Source organism: Cryptomeria japonica, chromosome 4, assembly GCF_030272615.1.
Source record: "Cryptomeria japonica chromosome 4, Sugi_1.0, whole genome shotgun sequence".
Classification (NCBI taxonomy): domain Eukaryota; kingdom Viridiplantae; phylum Streptophyta; class Pinopsida; order Cupressales; family Cupressaceae; genus Cryptomeria; species Cryptomeria japonica.
The window spans coordinates 281,125,979-281,141,738 of NC_081408.1; the positions used below are offsets into that span (position 1 = coordinate 281,125,979).

Consider the following 15,760-nt stretch of genomic DNA (forward strand, 5'->3'; position numbering starts at 1 on the left):
AAAGTTGAATCTTTAATAGCTTGCTTTGAAGAGTGGACAACAAAACAATAAATTGCTTGATCAAGATTCAAAGCAAAAGATCCATGATCAGGATGGAAATAGGGAGCAATCAAAAGTAGGAGTTGACAGTTGCTAGGTGGGATTTTATATCTTGCTAAATAGTTCAACTCTTGGGTCCCATAGACTGCTTATTCTCGTGGATGTGGTCAAAAAAATTATTTGTTCATTCAATGGTTTGAGTTAATCCTAAAAAGATCGACTACCCAAGCTTAAATGCAAAAGCAAAGGTGTGGGCCATTATGTTGTGTCGTTTAAATCCACATGTGACATATGTCTCATTCTATTGTTTTCAAAGCCTTTGTTATTTGAATAGCACATGATTTTAATTAACTCATTGGCCTAATATTAACATAAAAACTATAATCATTGGGGCTCACCATTTAAATGAATTAAAGCATGTGCAAATCCAATGGCTTGGCCAAACCACATTAGGATCTATTGCTCAAGTTTCAACACAAAAACAAAGTTGCTATATATTGCATTTTGTCATTTCACCACAATGAAGACCATGGTTACCGGGAAACCCATCTCCTACCCCTTGAGATGCATCTCAGAGACAGATGTGTCTTAGAGACGGAGATGCATCTTTGGTACCGAAGATGTCCCTGAAAACTTCTGATGCACAGGGTGCTTTTGGTTGTCGTCTCTTTCCATCTCCGAAGTCTCCCAAACAAAAATTGACGTTTCCCTCCAAAAAAATTAGGGCAAAATGCAGTAAAAGGCAAAAAAGAAAGGCAACTAAATAAAATAAGCCTACAGCAAAGCAAAGTCGTACAGAAATAACTAATAAGCAAACTGTGTTGCATGAAAACAAAAATCCATACAAAGTTGTAGTGATTGGATGTACTGACAGTGTAAACTTTTTGAGAGGGATATAAACAGTTGTATGACTGATTTCTTGTCATTGTAATGGTCTAAAGAGAAATTGCCTTTACTCTTTAGCCAACAATAGTGAGTGTGCTCAACACGCATATTACCTTACTTTCACTAAACCATTTAGATTGGCTATGGTACCTCTAGTATAAGCAAGTTTAATTTCAATCTTTGTTCAATTTTAAAGTTATGTTGAACTTTATCACTATTCTTGTTATCAAAATTAAAATTATTAAATTATATTGAAAGAAAAATTGGAGTCTCCAAGTATCCCCGTCTCCTATTTTTAAAAATTAGCTGTACCAGTCTCCAAGTACCCCTGTCTCCTGGCAACCTTGATGAAGACACATATTCTTGTACAAGATCTATGGGGGAGATGCAGTAAGATTTATTTGCTTTATTATGCCCCCCTCACTAAGGCCCACTAAACAATACCTACATCCAGTGGCTTGGGTTTATCTATGGAATATTGATGGTCCGTGCTAAACAGAACAACCAAAATTCCATGGTGAATTCTTCTTGCTCTTTAGCCTACGGGACCAAAATTGATATGTGGGTTATCATTTAAAATTGTGAGGGTGGCTGGTCCTCTTTATAATGTGAAGCAATAATTTAAATGATTTGAAACCGGCAATCCTAGGTCAATGAACAATTAGAATGAAAGTGTATAGCCCAAAGTGAAACTCCATGGCAACATGAAAGGAGAAGCTCAAGCACAGAACATATATCCACCTAGACAAGATAAAGCCATACTGAGGGACAAACCGAACAATGAAAACTCATGGAAAACTGCAGGAAAGTTAAAATTCATGAGCTAACATGTATACTCTCAGGTCAGTGGTTTATGAAATTAAAGCACACTAGGCTACTAGAATTTTGGAAAGGGTGTTGGGGCATTTTGGAAAGCCACAATAGGTTTTACATTACTTTGTGAAATCAAAGGAATACTTTCTTATTTAAATTAACATTCTTCTGAATTATTTTGGTCTGAGATGAGGAACTTATGTATAATCAAATTAATGATCAATGTAATTGAATGAGTAGAGAGAAAAAAATTATTGTGAGAGCTTCACTCTAAGTTTGAGCATCATGTTTAATTGTCTTAAGAGACAAAAAAACAATTTAGGGTTCTAGGGAATAAGTTTTCTTATTCAAATTCTTGAGTTATTGCTTACGCAATTATGACTAGAGAATTTTTGTCAAAAACTAAAACTAGTGTTATAGATAGGAAACTTTCACTTTAAGTATATCTGTGATTTATACTTTCAAGTTTTTAATACAGTATTATTGCAAGAAAGATATATCATTTAGGTTGTACTAAATAAGATTGTTTGTATTTCTATCTATCGTATTGTTTGAGGTCTTGCTTGAGCAAGAATGAGTAAAAATGTTTTGTAATAAATTAAAATTGGTGTTATAAAAAAGAAACCATCGCATTGTGAAGATCTTCTGTACTTACATTTTTTAAATGCAATATCGCTGCAAGCAAGACACATATTGCTATTCTGACTTTGAATGCGCTTGTAATCACAGACATGTAAATCGCTGACTGAGAGAGGGGTACCCTCCCTCCTGTCCCCATGGTATTTTCCCAATCAAATATCATTCCTAGTATTTAGGGTATATTTCTAGATGTCCCATTTTGTGTTCGTGTGTTTCCTTGTCCTCCCTAAAAGGGCACTTGGTGGAATTGCTTATAATTTATAGATAAGCTCTGATAGCTATGTTTGTTGAAAAATGAAATATGAGAGGTTTAAAAAAGCATGAATATGGTTGAACAAGAAAACTAGGGTAAAAATGATTAAAAAGTGACAGATAGAATTCTTTCAAACAAATATCCCAAAGCATCAAGAATGAAATTATAAATATATAGTTGAGGGTCAACTAATCTTAGAGAGAAAGATCGGGTTAACATTCACCTACTTCCTCCAAAAACATAAGGTGTATGCGACTGAAAAAGATGAGAAAACATAGTTTTGTTTTTGATTTGGGGGCTTTTCAACTTCATGGGTTAAACCACAAAATGTAGGGGTCTTGCATCACCATTGATCACTTTGCTTTAATGTTGTATGGGGAAAGTCTAAAGATTTTAGTTTGATTCTTTATCTTCTCCTGCAGTAGGCATTGAACAAGAAACCAGTAATTGGTTTAGAGCCAATATACTAAGAAACTTATGACTGAATATTCAAGTAATTTGAACAAATAAATACAGTTGTTGTGAGGCATGCAAAGAATCTTAAACATGTGAGCTCCGCTTAGCTTTTTGTAGTTTCTTACTGTAACTGTATATTATTACTCATTCATATACTAAGAAACTTATAACTGAATATTCAAGTGAATTGAACAAATAAATACAGTTGTTGTGAGGCATGCAAAGATTCTTTTGGAATCTAACAAAGAACTAAAATTGTGAAAACGTGTGAGAGATGCTTACCTTTTTGAGTTTCTTACTGAAACCGTATATTGTACTCAGCCAATAATCTATTCATTTTAATACTCATTCATTGTCAATGTATTTTTCTAGGTACTTAGGTTATTTTGCTCTAATATTTTTAAGATAGCATGTTGAGCTCTCTTTAGGAGATTTTCACTTTAGACGAGTGCCTGGCTTACCCATTTGTTTCTATCTAATAATATATCACCAATAACCTTAGGCACTTTCTTCTGCTTGCATTATCTAGTCCACCTAATGCTGTACAGTTACTGACATTTCTATGGGTATGCAGCGGAAAAGTGCAGGCAATTAGTAGGTGAAGATAGGTCATCAAAAAGTGGGAAGTTTACATGGATTAATTGCTTTGACATGAGTTCAGGAACACTAGCCTGTGTTACAAAAGAAGGGGTGAAACTTTACGTTTATAATATTAGAGCAGCACATGTAGAAAAGACAAGGCAGATGGCTTTTCAAATTGCATTGAATGAGGCCATATCTGGAGGGTTAAGTGGGAATGCTGCAACAAAGCAAGCAAAGAAAGCAGGTGATAAATCAGCAAAGATGGCTTCCAGACAAGCAAGGCGCATAATCGGACCTATATTGTCATCAGGGTGGGACTTCTTTGAAGCCTTGTACTATGGTGGAACCATCACAGAAGGGTGCATGAGAGGTTCTGGAACATTATTGGGTGCTTATATGGGAGGATTTAAGGGGGAGCAAACTCTTGGTCGATTTGGTTATCTTATTGGCAGCCAGTTTGGAAGTTGGCTTGGTGGAAGGGTGGGGCTTATGTTCTATGATGTTATAGATGGAGTGTATTATATGATGTATGGTGCTACATAAACAGAATTCTGAAATGTCACATGAGACATTTGTAGATCATATATAACAGTGATGAATGATTTTAGAGAATTTATGGAGGTGGAGGAGGAAAGTTTGATCCCATCAGTTCATGCCACATGGATATTCTTTTGATTTCTGGTAAAAGGATTACAATTGCAAATTTCTATCAACAATCAGTTCTACTGATATGTCAAATACATATACTAGGGATTCGATTAGGTCAATTCACAATTATTTTCCTTGAGGTATGCAGCACTATTTGTCACGATTTGTCTTACACTGTAGACTTGTGCACTGTATAATTAACATCTTGATTCTTTAGTCATTGTTATGGGAACTATACTAGTTGCTTGATTAAAGTCAATCAGTAATGATTGTAAATTTGTTAACATATATATGCAAAATGAGTATCACTGATGATTATTTGTATCTTGTCCCAATTTTTTTACAGTACATTTTTGCAGTGAATTTTCAAAGAGTTGCATGGAAATGGATACTGTATCAGATAGTGGATTCCATAAATTTTAAAGATCCCAAGATACAGATATGGTGGATATAGTATTTATTAAAATATGAATATATTCAATTATTATGTAACTAAGGTTAGAGAACTCAACTAAAAATATATTTATTTTCTTATATTGTGTTTGTCCCTATGTTGATCTAAATGTATATGCATATGTGTGGGTGTTGACATGAATGTGTGCATGGCTATGGGTAGGCATTGGTGAGCACATGCACATGTTAGTGGGTACATGTTGGTAGGTTTAGGATGTGGAGGCCCATGGATGTGTGCATTTTTTTGATGTTCTATTTTTTGCAAGTTTTAAATGTTTTTCCATACTCAATACAGCACCAACCAGTGTGGAATTAATACCTAGATGCATCAGCTATGACCCAAATATAACCACGGCCCATGTATATGGCTACATCTAGATATGATATCCATGCGGTTTCTAAGGGTATTGTATCTGTATCTAGTATTCGATAGTAAGATACATGTATCCAAAGAGGGAAGGAGAAGCCTGATAATTCTGTGTTTTATTTGATGAATGTTTTAGTGTTAAATTTTGAAATTCAAGCAAGCTCTATTTTTTACAAAGGACTTGTTGTGATGTTTTCACACATCGCTCCATCGCAAATGGGGACCCCCTACTTTTTAGGTCCTCTTGGTCTTTTGGTTTTGGTTCTTTGGGTCTTTTCGCAACAATCCCTTCTATCTCCCCTATTTGCTAGTGTTTTTTATGAAATTTGATCAAGTCCGCAAGTCATTTGAGCGAATTTGGCTAAGTTTGGAACTTGTTTGGTCTATTTTAGGGTTTTTCACCTCAGACTTAGGTTTGAGGTCTTTTCCTTAGGGTTTTGGGAAATTTGAATGTTGCAATGAAGTCAAAGCCCTTCAAGGAAGCTACCAGTGAAATTTGAGCGAATTTTGAGCACTTGCTATTTTTAGTAAGTTTCACTACATCCTGGATTGACCTAATTTTGCCAAAAATCAAACTTACTATTTTTAGTAAGTGTCACCTTGTCTTGGTTTGCTCAGATATGATGTTTTGAAGTACTTAATATTTTTAGTATTTTTGGCAAGTCCATCTCAAGCAGTTGGTAGGACACTGAAGGCAGAGCATTCTTGAAATTATTTGTCTAAATCTAGAAAGTTGAAAAAGCAGACAAATGGTTAGAAAAATGGCTAAGTACAAAGTTCTCTCTTGAAGTGGAAAAGCATGAAAATTCATTCCAAGGCAGAGAAATCTACTTCATTCTAGTAATGGCATCCAAATCTAGAAAGGCGAAAAATGGTTGAGTCAGAGAAGACAACCCAAAAATCCTACACCATCCAAGAATGGCACTCAAGTCTAGAGAGGGGTGCCAAATCAAGGTCATGGAGGAATTTCCAATTCTTCAAGAAAATCCTTCCGCATAGCAAAAATCTGCCCAAGTCACTGATATGGGCACCAAATCCACCTCAAGGAGGAATTTCTCCCTTAAGACGCGTTTCTTGCACAGGGTTCAAATTCCACCCAAGTCAAGGATAGGGCACCAAAATGGGGTTCAGGAGGAATTTCCTCCCATGTAGTGAAATAGCGCCCAAAGTCAAGGAGGAGCGCTAAATGCATGTTGTGAAGGATTTTCTCTTCAAAGCCAAAATTCCTCCTTCATAGTCAAATGGTGCCCAATCCAAGAGGGGAGTGCCAAAATGAGGTAGAGGAAGATTTTCCTCCTCCAAGACAAATTCTTGCACACCCTTCAAAATGTGCTTAGGGTCAAATTAGAGCGATAAAAGCATGAAGTGGGGGGTTTTCTTTCTCTGGTCCAATTCCTTCACACCCCTCCAAAGGCACTCCAGGACAAGTGTTAGGCGCAAATCCAATTTGAAGGAGAAAAATGCAAAATTGAAGAAATCCCTTCAGCCCCTTTGAAAGGTGTTCTAGGAAAAGATAGAGCACCTAGATGGCGTCAGGGAAGAAAATCACAAATTTCAAAATTCTTCCTCCTGTAGAAACTATGCCCAGGAACAATAGAAAACGTGAAAATCAAGGTTCAAGAAAAAAATTCAAGATTTCAAAAAATTTCTTCCCAATGAGAAAATTATGCCCAAGAAGTATAAATTCCAAGAAAGTGTAAAATTGGCTAAGTGTTGGAAATTTCTTCCTTCAGGATAGAATTCTTGGAAAATGTGAAATTTGGCTAAGGTATGAAGAAATTCCTTCCTCAGGGGTAAAGTAGAATCAAAGTCAAGATTGGGCACCAAAATGAGGTTTAAGGAGGAATTTTTCCTCCACATCAAAAATTTCTTCACCACAGAGAAAATGTGCTCTAAGAAAAGAATGGGCGCCAAAGTGACATCAAGGAAGAAAAGCCTAATTTTACATAATTCCTCCACTTCCTAGCAAATGCGGTCCAGGACAAGTAGAAAATGCAGAAACATGATTTGGGAGGAAAATTTGAAATTTTCAAAAAAAGGAATTCCTTCCTCAGGGAAGAAATGCACCCAAGGTGAAGAATTTCAAGGCATTAGAGAAATTGGCTAAGCATGGAAATTTTCTCTCCAGGACTTAAGACGAGACAAAATTCCTTGAGCATGGAAAAAGTGGGTCAGTTGATTGAAAAATCTTCCTTAAGGACGAGGTGTGCACAAGAACACGAGAAAATTCATTCAGGACAAAAATCTCTCTAGAGAAGTTTTTCTCTCTCCTAGAATTCTAGATGTGCAAGAATCTTTCAGAAGTGGAAAAGATTGTCAAATTCTTCCAAAGTAGGAAAAACTTCCAAAATGTCTTTTGTGAGCTCAGAATGGAAAGATTCTTGCAAAAGATGAGTTGGAAACATGCAAAGTGAATATTCTGTATTAATGAAGCACAACCCAAAAAAATATAAAAGTTCCTATGACAACGGGGTTCATTTGCATGGAGAGAGTCTATTGAGTGCATGGTGGCATGGTGGTGCATTTATTGCTGGGGAATATTTGACCAAGTAGTGTCTAATCAATTGCATGGTGGCTACCATATTCCAAGAGATAATGGTTGATTAATTGCATGACAACTTAACACATTTAAGGAGATAGTAGCTCATCATTGCAAGTTGGATGAATTTGGATGAAGTGGTGCATTTAATGCACAATGGCTGATTCAAAAAGTGATGGTGCATTAATTACATAATGGGGAATATGTTGAATGTAATGGGTAATTAATGTATTTTAGGCGTCATTTTGAGCAAAATGTAATTAATTAATCGTGATGTATCATTAATATTTATTCCCACTATGTGGCATCATACTTGAAATCTTTTGGTCAAACCCTAATTAGGGTTGGCATGTTTAATCTTGATCGTTGATCAGTTTGCAATCTAGGTCGTCCATTTTCCTCCTAGAAGCCTATATAAGGGGTTCACCCCTTAATTTGTAAAAAGGGGAGATTGTATGAAATTGTTGCGATAAGTTATTGAGATAATAACAGTGATACATTGTTGTTTGATGGTGTTCACTTAAGTTATTTTTCAAAACTTGCATGGTTTCACCTTCCTCACTTAGAGTAGAATTTAATTTTCAAGCAGTTAGATAAACAAAGTTGATTGCAATGTTTTAAGGCAAAGATCGCTTGCTCGTACCTTTTGTTAATAGATGATTTCTATTGACAGTGCAAGGTTAGACTGAGCTTTTGTATGTGTGTGTTTAATCTAAATTATTAGATGAACATTGTTCTCTGATGGTGTTCATCCGTGGTTCAAAAATCCTTCAAACACAACCTCTGAAGATTGCACCCACTTGATGTAGTTGTCTTCTAGTGGCGAAGTGAAGTGTGATTGATCTTGCTTGAATCATTGTTATCTATTGAGTTCTTAGATTTAGCTTAGTCTTCCTAAACCCTTTCCCCTTTAATTTCAATTCATTCTAGTTTAGTTCATTTGAAGTAAAAGCATCACATAATTGCTATATCCGATGATGAAGTTCCAGCCACAACAAAGAAGTGAAAGAATGGTCCAAACGTAGGTCCCCTTGGATTACCTACAACATCAACTAGACGAGCCTATATCCACATAAAGTCGCTAGTACATAGTCGGAACCTTGGAGTCATCATATGATCTTCCTACAATCTTAGCATACATTTGAATTTGATCGAGAGAGGATAAGGTAGCCATTGGGAAACTTTATTTTGTGTTGGTGTGGTCACAAAACACATGTCAACGGTACTAACCAAGAATTCATAGAAATAAAAAAAACTGGAATGCAGGTAGAGAACCTTCACAAATGTAGCAAAAAGGGCAATGAACAAAACAATTCTTCTATATGCTCCATTTGAACATGTTTATAATGTTAGGACTCATCTTTACCATTCATTTCGAACCATCACACACTATTTACTAATGTTTAAGGAATTAGAATTAACTTGTCGTATTTCCTCATCTCAAATGCTAAGAGCATAATTGATAATGCACTAATAATTAATCAAGTATGTATATATCTAATACAAAACATTATCAAACATGAAGATAAGTGATTTGTACTCAAGGTTAGTAAAAATGGTTTTGTGAGATTCTAGTTTCCTCTAAAAAGTCAAGGTTGTGTTATTTCGAGGAGAAAAGTGCATGCCTTGGTCTTTTAACCTTTATGTTTTACACTTGTTCTTGGTCCTATCATAAATACATTATCCTAACACTCAATTTGGCTTGTTTTACACGTAAGTTGGTTGGCAATGATTACATGTCAATGACACTAGTAATTTTTGTCTCCTCTTCCTCTCATTGTTAGGTTCATGTTCTTTATGATGCACATATGTTATAAAACCCTATTGTGGATTTGTTTGATGAGGTTTGCATGTCCATGTTTTCTATAGATCCATTGTACTTTCTTTCACATGGCACTAGCTCAAGGTTTAATACATTTCATATACACTAGATTACTCATGTTTAACATTGGTATGTTATATTTGTTAGCATTTATCTTTTATTTACCATTGTTTACAAAATGTTTGTATACACAATCTCGTTATATGGCCTAAGTGTATTTACTTCATGTTTTATATCCTTTATCCTCCATTCCTTCGATTACTAATTATTAATAATGTATGGATCTCCATCCTCACAATCAAACTATTTCTCCTTTTCATCGTATATCAAATGAAAGCCACCAAATCACATGCATGGTTGATGGAATTTATGTCTTACCTGTCACATGATGTTGTTATGCTTAATGATAATGTCATTTCTCATGCAAATCATGATAGCGCCATCGATGATTCACTACTTAATGATAAATCAGTTCACATTGTTTTTAATACACTTGAATTATCAAAGATCTAACAATTAATACATTTAGTGGACATATAGATGCATATTTACATGTTGAATCGTTTTTATTTTTATGTTATGAACACATGCATGATAATATGAGTGCATTCTAACCTACTTTAATTGATATTTCTCACATTTCATTGCTCTTGCATGTCCCTGCATTGAGCACTTTACTCCTTGCCCTAGAGTGCACCCTCAGATGTTTCTGATCTTTAAACCTCTAGTGGTCATTCCTGAAGGGATTGTATGGATCCATCTAGGCTTTCTAATGATACAATGTATTTAGATGCCAATAATATTGTATTATGGAATGTATTATACAACTTATCACAATTCTTCATATTTTGAAAACCATTGTGCACATGTCTATAATGTCCTCACATGTGCATGTCCAATTCTTAAACATGAGCAAATATACAACATAGAAATAAGTGAAGAACTTTATTGTGAGATCTTTTGATCTTTGTTTGGATTATTTGAGGATGGTGTCCAAGGCATTGATAATCAATCTATTACATCTTCCTCAATACTACTTACTTTTACAACACAATTCCTAATAATATTTCCCATGAGCCTTTACAAATTAAGTATGTTAATCAATGCGTGTCCACTAATGGTCCTGGAGGCATTCTCAATGACTAACAATGAGTTAATATTTAATCCTCTTTAACCTATTAGTGATTATGTTCATATAAGAAAGGATCTAGAATGTTCCAACTACTATCTTTCAAACAAAATGACCTTTGCATCATCGACTCTAGAGTTGGGCATGAGAGGTACCTTCATCAAGAAAAACAACATGATGTTAGGCATGCCACTGGAGGGTATATAGATGCATTTGAGCACATAAGAAATCTTCTTTGGTTGCATTTGTTGGTGTTTGAGGGCTCTACTAAGGGAATTGAGGAAAAGGATTGGTTATTGGATTAGTAAAGATGTTTTGAGATACAATACTATGAGAGCAATCTCAATGCTAAGTTTTCCATCTTCTATTACTACATTTTGCTTCCACTTGGTCATGCCAAGAAGAGTAGAAATACCACCTATCTTTCTATGGTCACATGGGAAATCTTCTTAAGGATGTTTAGAGTGATGTATTTGTCCAAGCAGTTCAAGTAGTATCATATAGATGAATTAAGTGACCCATAACATGGCATAACAATGGCTTCATATGAAAATCATTTCTTTAAGCTTAAACAATGTGGATTACAATGTTGATGAGAAGATTCTTGTCAATAGGTTTGTGAGAGGCCTAAACTCCAATATTATTATCTAATCCACATGATAGGACTTGAGATGCTTGCAATTGCAATAGAGAAGGTGAAGGTGGCAAACATGAACATGGTTTGAGGCAAGGAGATCAAGATAAAGATTCTTTCCAGTAGGCCTCTAGGTGTCAAGGATCATCTCAGTCGCTACCTAGTGGTAATTTTAGTACTTCAAATATTCTTTTTTAGGATATCAGAGGCTTAAGGCTAAAGGATCCAAACCATAAAGAGTATAAGACTCAAAAGTAGTTTGATAGTACTCTTCAACCTCAACAACCTAGAAGTGGTCAATTGACCACCAACCAATCAGGTTTTTCATAGTCAAGCAGGTTGTAAGCTTCTTAGATGCAACTAAGAGGACCCTCTTTTATATGTGGCCAACCATTGTGCTAACTTTTGTTCTCAAGGTGCAATAGCAACTAGTGGACAAGGTCAATTAGAAATAGAAGGTAGGCTATGTTGGTGAAATTCACTAAGTATTTACACAATAGTTAAGGACCTTAAAGCATATCATTAGGCTTCAACAAGTGTATGTGGTTCTTTTATTTTTTATTTAGGAGCCTCCAACTTCATATCCACATCTTTAGTTGAACATCACAGGTTGGTGGTAGGGGGTAAAAGTGATAGCTAGCAAATTGAGTCGAGCACATGTGCCAAGGTGGTAGCGGACTTCCTTAGTGTGTTGGATGTGTGTCGATTCTTGGAACTTCGCCATCACTATGGATTTGTGTCCTACCATTGGAATTTTTCTAGATTATCCTTAGTGTTGGGTCTCAATTTGATAGTACCATATTTTTCTTAAGCCCTAACCTCTTTTTGCATTAGGCATCAGTTTACCCATCATTTATAACCAATCTGAGATATATTCTTTTGTTACCCTCTTGTAAAATTTTCCCACGTATTGCCATTTTTCGTCCTTCATGCCCTTATCTAATATTGGAAGTTAAAAAATCCCATAAAGATCTAATTTTGGGAGTGTTCAAATTTTATTTTATGTTTTCTTGAGGAGTTATAGACTTTCCATAGGTTATCAATATTTCCTATTTTCTCCACATGAAATCCCCGCAAGGTTTGTCATGTCCCTTAGTCATTTTCTTTTACTTCTTTTCCTCCCTTTTGTACAATCTCAATGGTGGTCTTGACCGATCTTCCTTTCTTGCAATCTCCTATTTTCCCATCTCCCCCCTTTATTCCCTTTGTGGAATTCCTACCTACCTTTATTCATCGAATCCCTAAATCCCTCATCATTTTTTTCTTTTTGTGCAACGTTTTTCTTGTGGATTTCCATAGGACATCTAGACTTCCACTCAAATGTCTAGCCCTCATGTCCACTTTTGCATCCTTTCCCCACATCTTATTTTGTTTTCTTTACTTATTTCACCCATTCTTCAAAATTCAATGATCGTCTAACTTCCATTGTTAGGTTCATTTCCCATCTCCAGTTTTACATCAAAATCTTGCATCCCCTTTTATAACCTCCTAACCTTTAGCAAAATTCTATATTTTCTTCATATTAGCTCCAACCATTATCCTAAAATGCCTAAGATGTAATTAGTGGCCCAATTTGACCTTGCAACTACTCTAGAATATTTTTTCTAACTAGAAACTCATGTCTATCCCCAAATATATTTTCTTGCAAAATCAATGACCAAATGCCATATATGTGATGGGTGATGTTTCTAATACAGGTGATCTTTACACTATTTTTAGGGAATGATTTCAAAATATTTCATAAAATTTTAGTCCGTTTCACACATCAAATTAATAATATCTAGTTCTCAATCAAATTCTCACAAGCAATTTAGCTTCCAAGAAAAGTGTTATAAATATCAATTAATTTTCCAAAACAATGGCTTGTCATTTCTCCATGTCCATGTGAGTACAAGTGTTGAGAAAAGTCTAAGATTTCAAATCTTACCAGTTTAATCATTTATTGAGAAGCATATTTTTTAAATCTCAACATAATAGTTCACTTGTAGGAAATGTCTATAACTAAATGTCTCCTTGGCTATTTACATGTTTTCAAAGAAATTTTCAAGCATTGAATCATGATAGGTTTTTAGTTTAGGGTTTCATCTTGCCACATTTGTTGTTATGATTGTAATAAGAATTTGATAAGTGTCAAAATACTTTAATTCATTGCATATATTATTTGTAATAATGTCTTCCTCATTGCAAATGGATTTCTAGAGTTTGGAGACGTATTATTAAGTATGTTCAGTGGTTTGACATTATATCTTTGTTTTTATTTGTTTATTTTGTTTCTTGGAGTAAATAGCAACCAATCTTGAAAAACTATGACCCACCACATGCTCAAAACAAAACAAAAGAAAAGAAATCTTGAACTAGTAGGGGAGAGGACCCAATACCTAAGCATGTTCCAATGGTTGTGATAGTAGTTGAATTAATACCCACACTTTTAGATTTAATGTCCAATTTTATTGACAACATTGCACCAATAGTTGTGACTTTAAAGTTGTTATTGTTGATGATGACTACCCATAGTTGTTAAAAAAACCCAATCATGTGATGCCACATTAGCTGCACAATTATTGGTCTCCCTTTTACACGACCTTTGGTATCACCTTTGTTTTGGGATGTTTTGGACATCTTGGAAAAAACATGTTGATGCGGCATCATATTTGATGATGTGGTCTTGAATCCTTATTTATAAGCAGGGGATTTGCCAAGTAAACTGTTATAAAAAATTGGGAGTGGTTTGAAATCTCCATGTAGGATTTTGAGAAGCGCAAAGTTAGGCTGTTCAACTACGAGGTCATTTCCCCTAGCTTAGCAGTACGAATTCTTGTTTGTGTGCATTTCAAAACATTTATCTTGGGAAACATCCAAAGTGAGTCATAATGATTTGTATCCTAGAGAATCATGTCATGCATACCTTCACCTTACATTAATGAAACATGTCTTTATTAACTTAATAGAGGTTATGTGTGCAATAGGTTAGTCTTTGGTCTAGTGACAACCTTTGTGACCAAGTGTACATTGGATTCTAATATTATTATTTCAATAGGTCTATTATCAATAATGATCAATGATATTAAGATAACTCTCGGAATACCCTCAAGGATTTAGCTAAGTCGAAAGTGGAGGAGAGATTATCTACTCTCACCAATTGATCTTTAATTATTCACAATCTATTGGTGATTTGATCAACCCCCCTTTCAAAATGGCATTTCCTTAACTTTGAAGTGAATTGATTTCTTTAAGAATGTGATCAATAATTTTGGGACCCAACACTTGGTATGGATTGGCTAAATGCTCATTGAACTAAGTTTGATTATCATTGCAGGGCAATAGTTTGTGAGGATGATCTTGTTGTTCCTACTATGATAGTTTGGCTTCAAAGGCCCATATCTATTCATATTATTTATGAAATGCAATTGAATCAAAGTACATGGAAGGGATGTTAAATATTTTCTATCACCATGAGTGTCATTTAGAGAGTCAATGTTATTGATGGTATTAGCTTTCCACGGTCCATGAATAATCATAAAAATAAAAGTTTGGATTAAACTGTGTGCACTTTTAGATTAATGTTTCGGATCACACCTAGCAATCCATCATCAGGAAGAGGAAAATGAATGAAATAGGATTGCAAATAAGTTCTTATAAAGAGTTAAGTTGTGGATGGAGATCAATAAAAAAATAATAAATATGAAAAAAAATTGTTAGGGCTCCCTCAATGATCATCCCCTTTTGAAAAAGTTTATAGATGTGTTTCCTAGTGTCATTCCCAATATTCCTCTTAGGTGAGGCATGGGATTCAACATTGATGTTGATCTTGAGCATAGCCCATCTCTTATGCACCTTACAAGATGACTACCTAGGAGCATAGTGAGCTTAAGCTACAACATGAAGAATTGTCAAAAAATGATCATATTATCCCTAATGTATCTCCTTGGGGTTCACTTATCATCTTCATGAAGAAGGATTAATCTCTTTTCTTATGTATTGATAATCAAAAATTAAAAAAGGTGATGGTGAAGAACCAATATCCATTATCAAAGATAGATGATTTATTATATTAAATGAAAGGATCCAAAGTTTTTTCTAAGATTGGTCTAAAAATAAATTCATCATATAGCTTTTCAAATGTAATATGGACAACATCAAGTTGATGTAGTTTCAATTGGGTTTACTCATGTTCCATCAATGTTCACGAGTCTCATAAATGAGATGTTTTATATTTTCCATGACCAATTTGTCATAATCTTCATAGATAATCTTTTGATATATTTGAGGATAAAGGAGTGTGAGAGTCACTTACACTACGTTTTGCAATGTTTCCTAGATAAATGGTTGTATGGTAACCTGGTAACTTCTTATATTCCAATACTTAGTATTTGGGACATACTATATTTGGTGAAGGTATCTCAATAGATCCATCAAAACTTCAAGCTATTTTGGATGCCTTGTGCCTACTAATGTTTCTAAAATTCATAGTTTCATGGAATTAGTAGGTTCACCCCAAATC

The 15,760-nt window shown here is 34.8% G+C and overlaps 1 protein-coding gene across 1 annotated transcript in view; it reads left to right on the top strand.

The window, feature by feature from the left end:
* The window catches only part of LOC131077339 (uncharacterized), a 60,802-nt gene extending 56,165 nt beyond the window's left edge, over positions 1-4,637 (top strand). Inside the window, exon 2 of the mRNA XM_058014823.2 lies at positions 3,660-4,637. Within this exon, the coding sequence (XP_057870806.2) occupies positions 3,660-4,210 (551 nt within the window). The 3' untranslated portion in view covers positions 4,211-4,637. The remainder of the gene's footprint in view (positions 1-3,659) is intronic.
* The last annotated feature ends 11,123 nt before the right edge of the window (positions 4,638-15,760 follow it).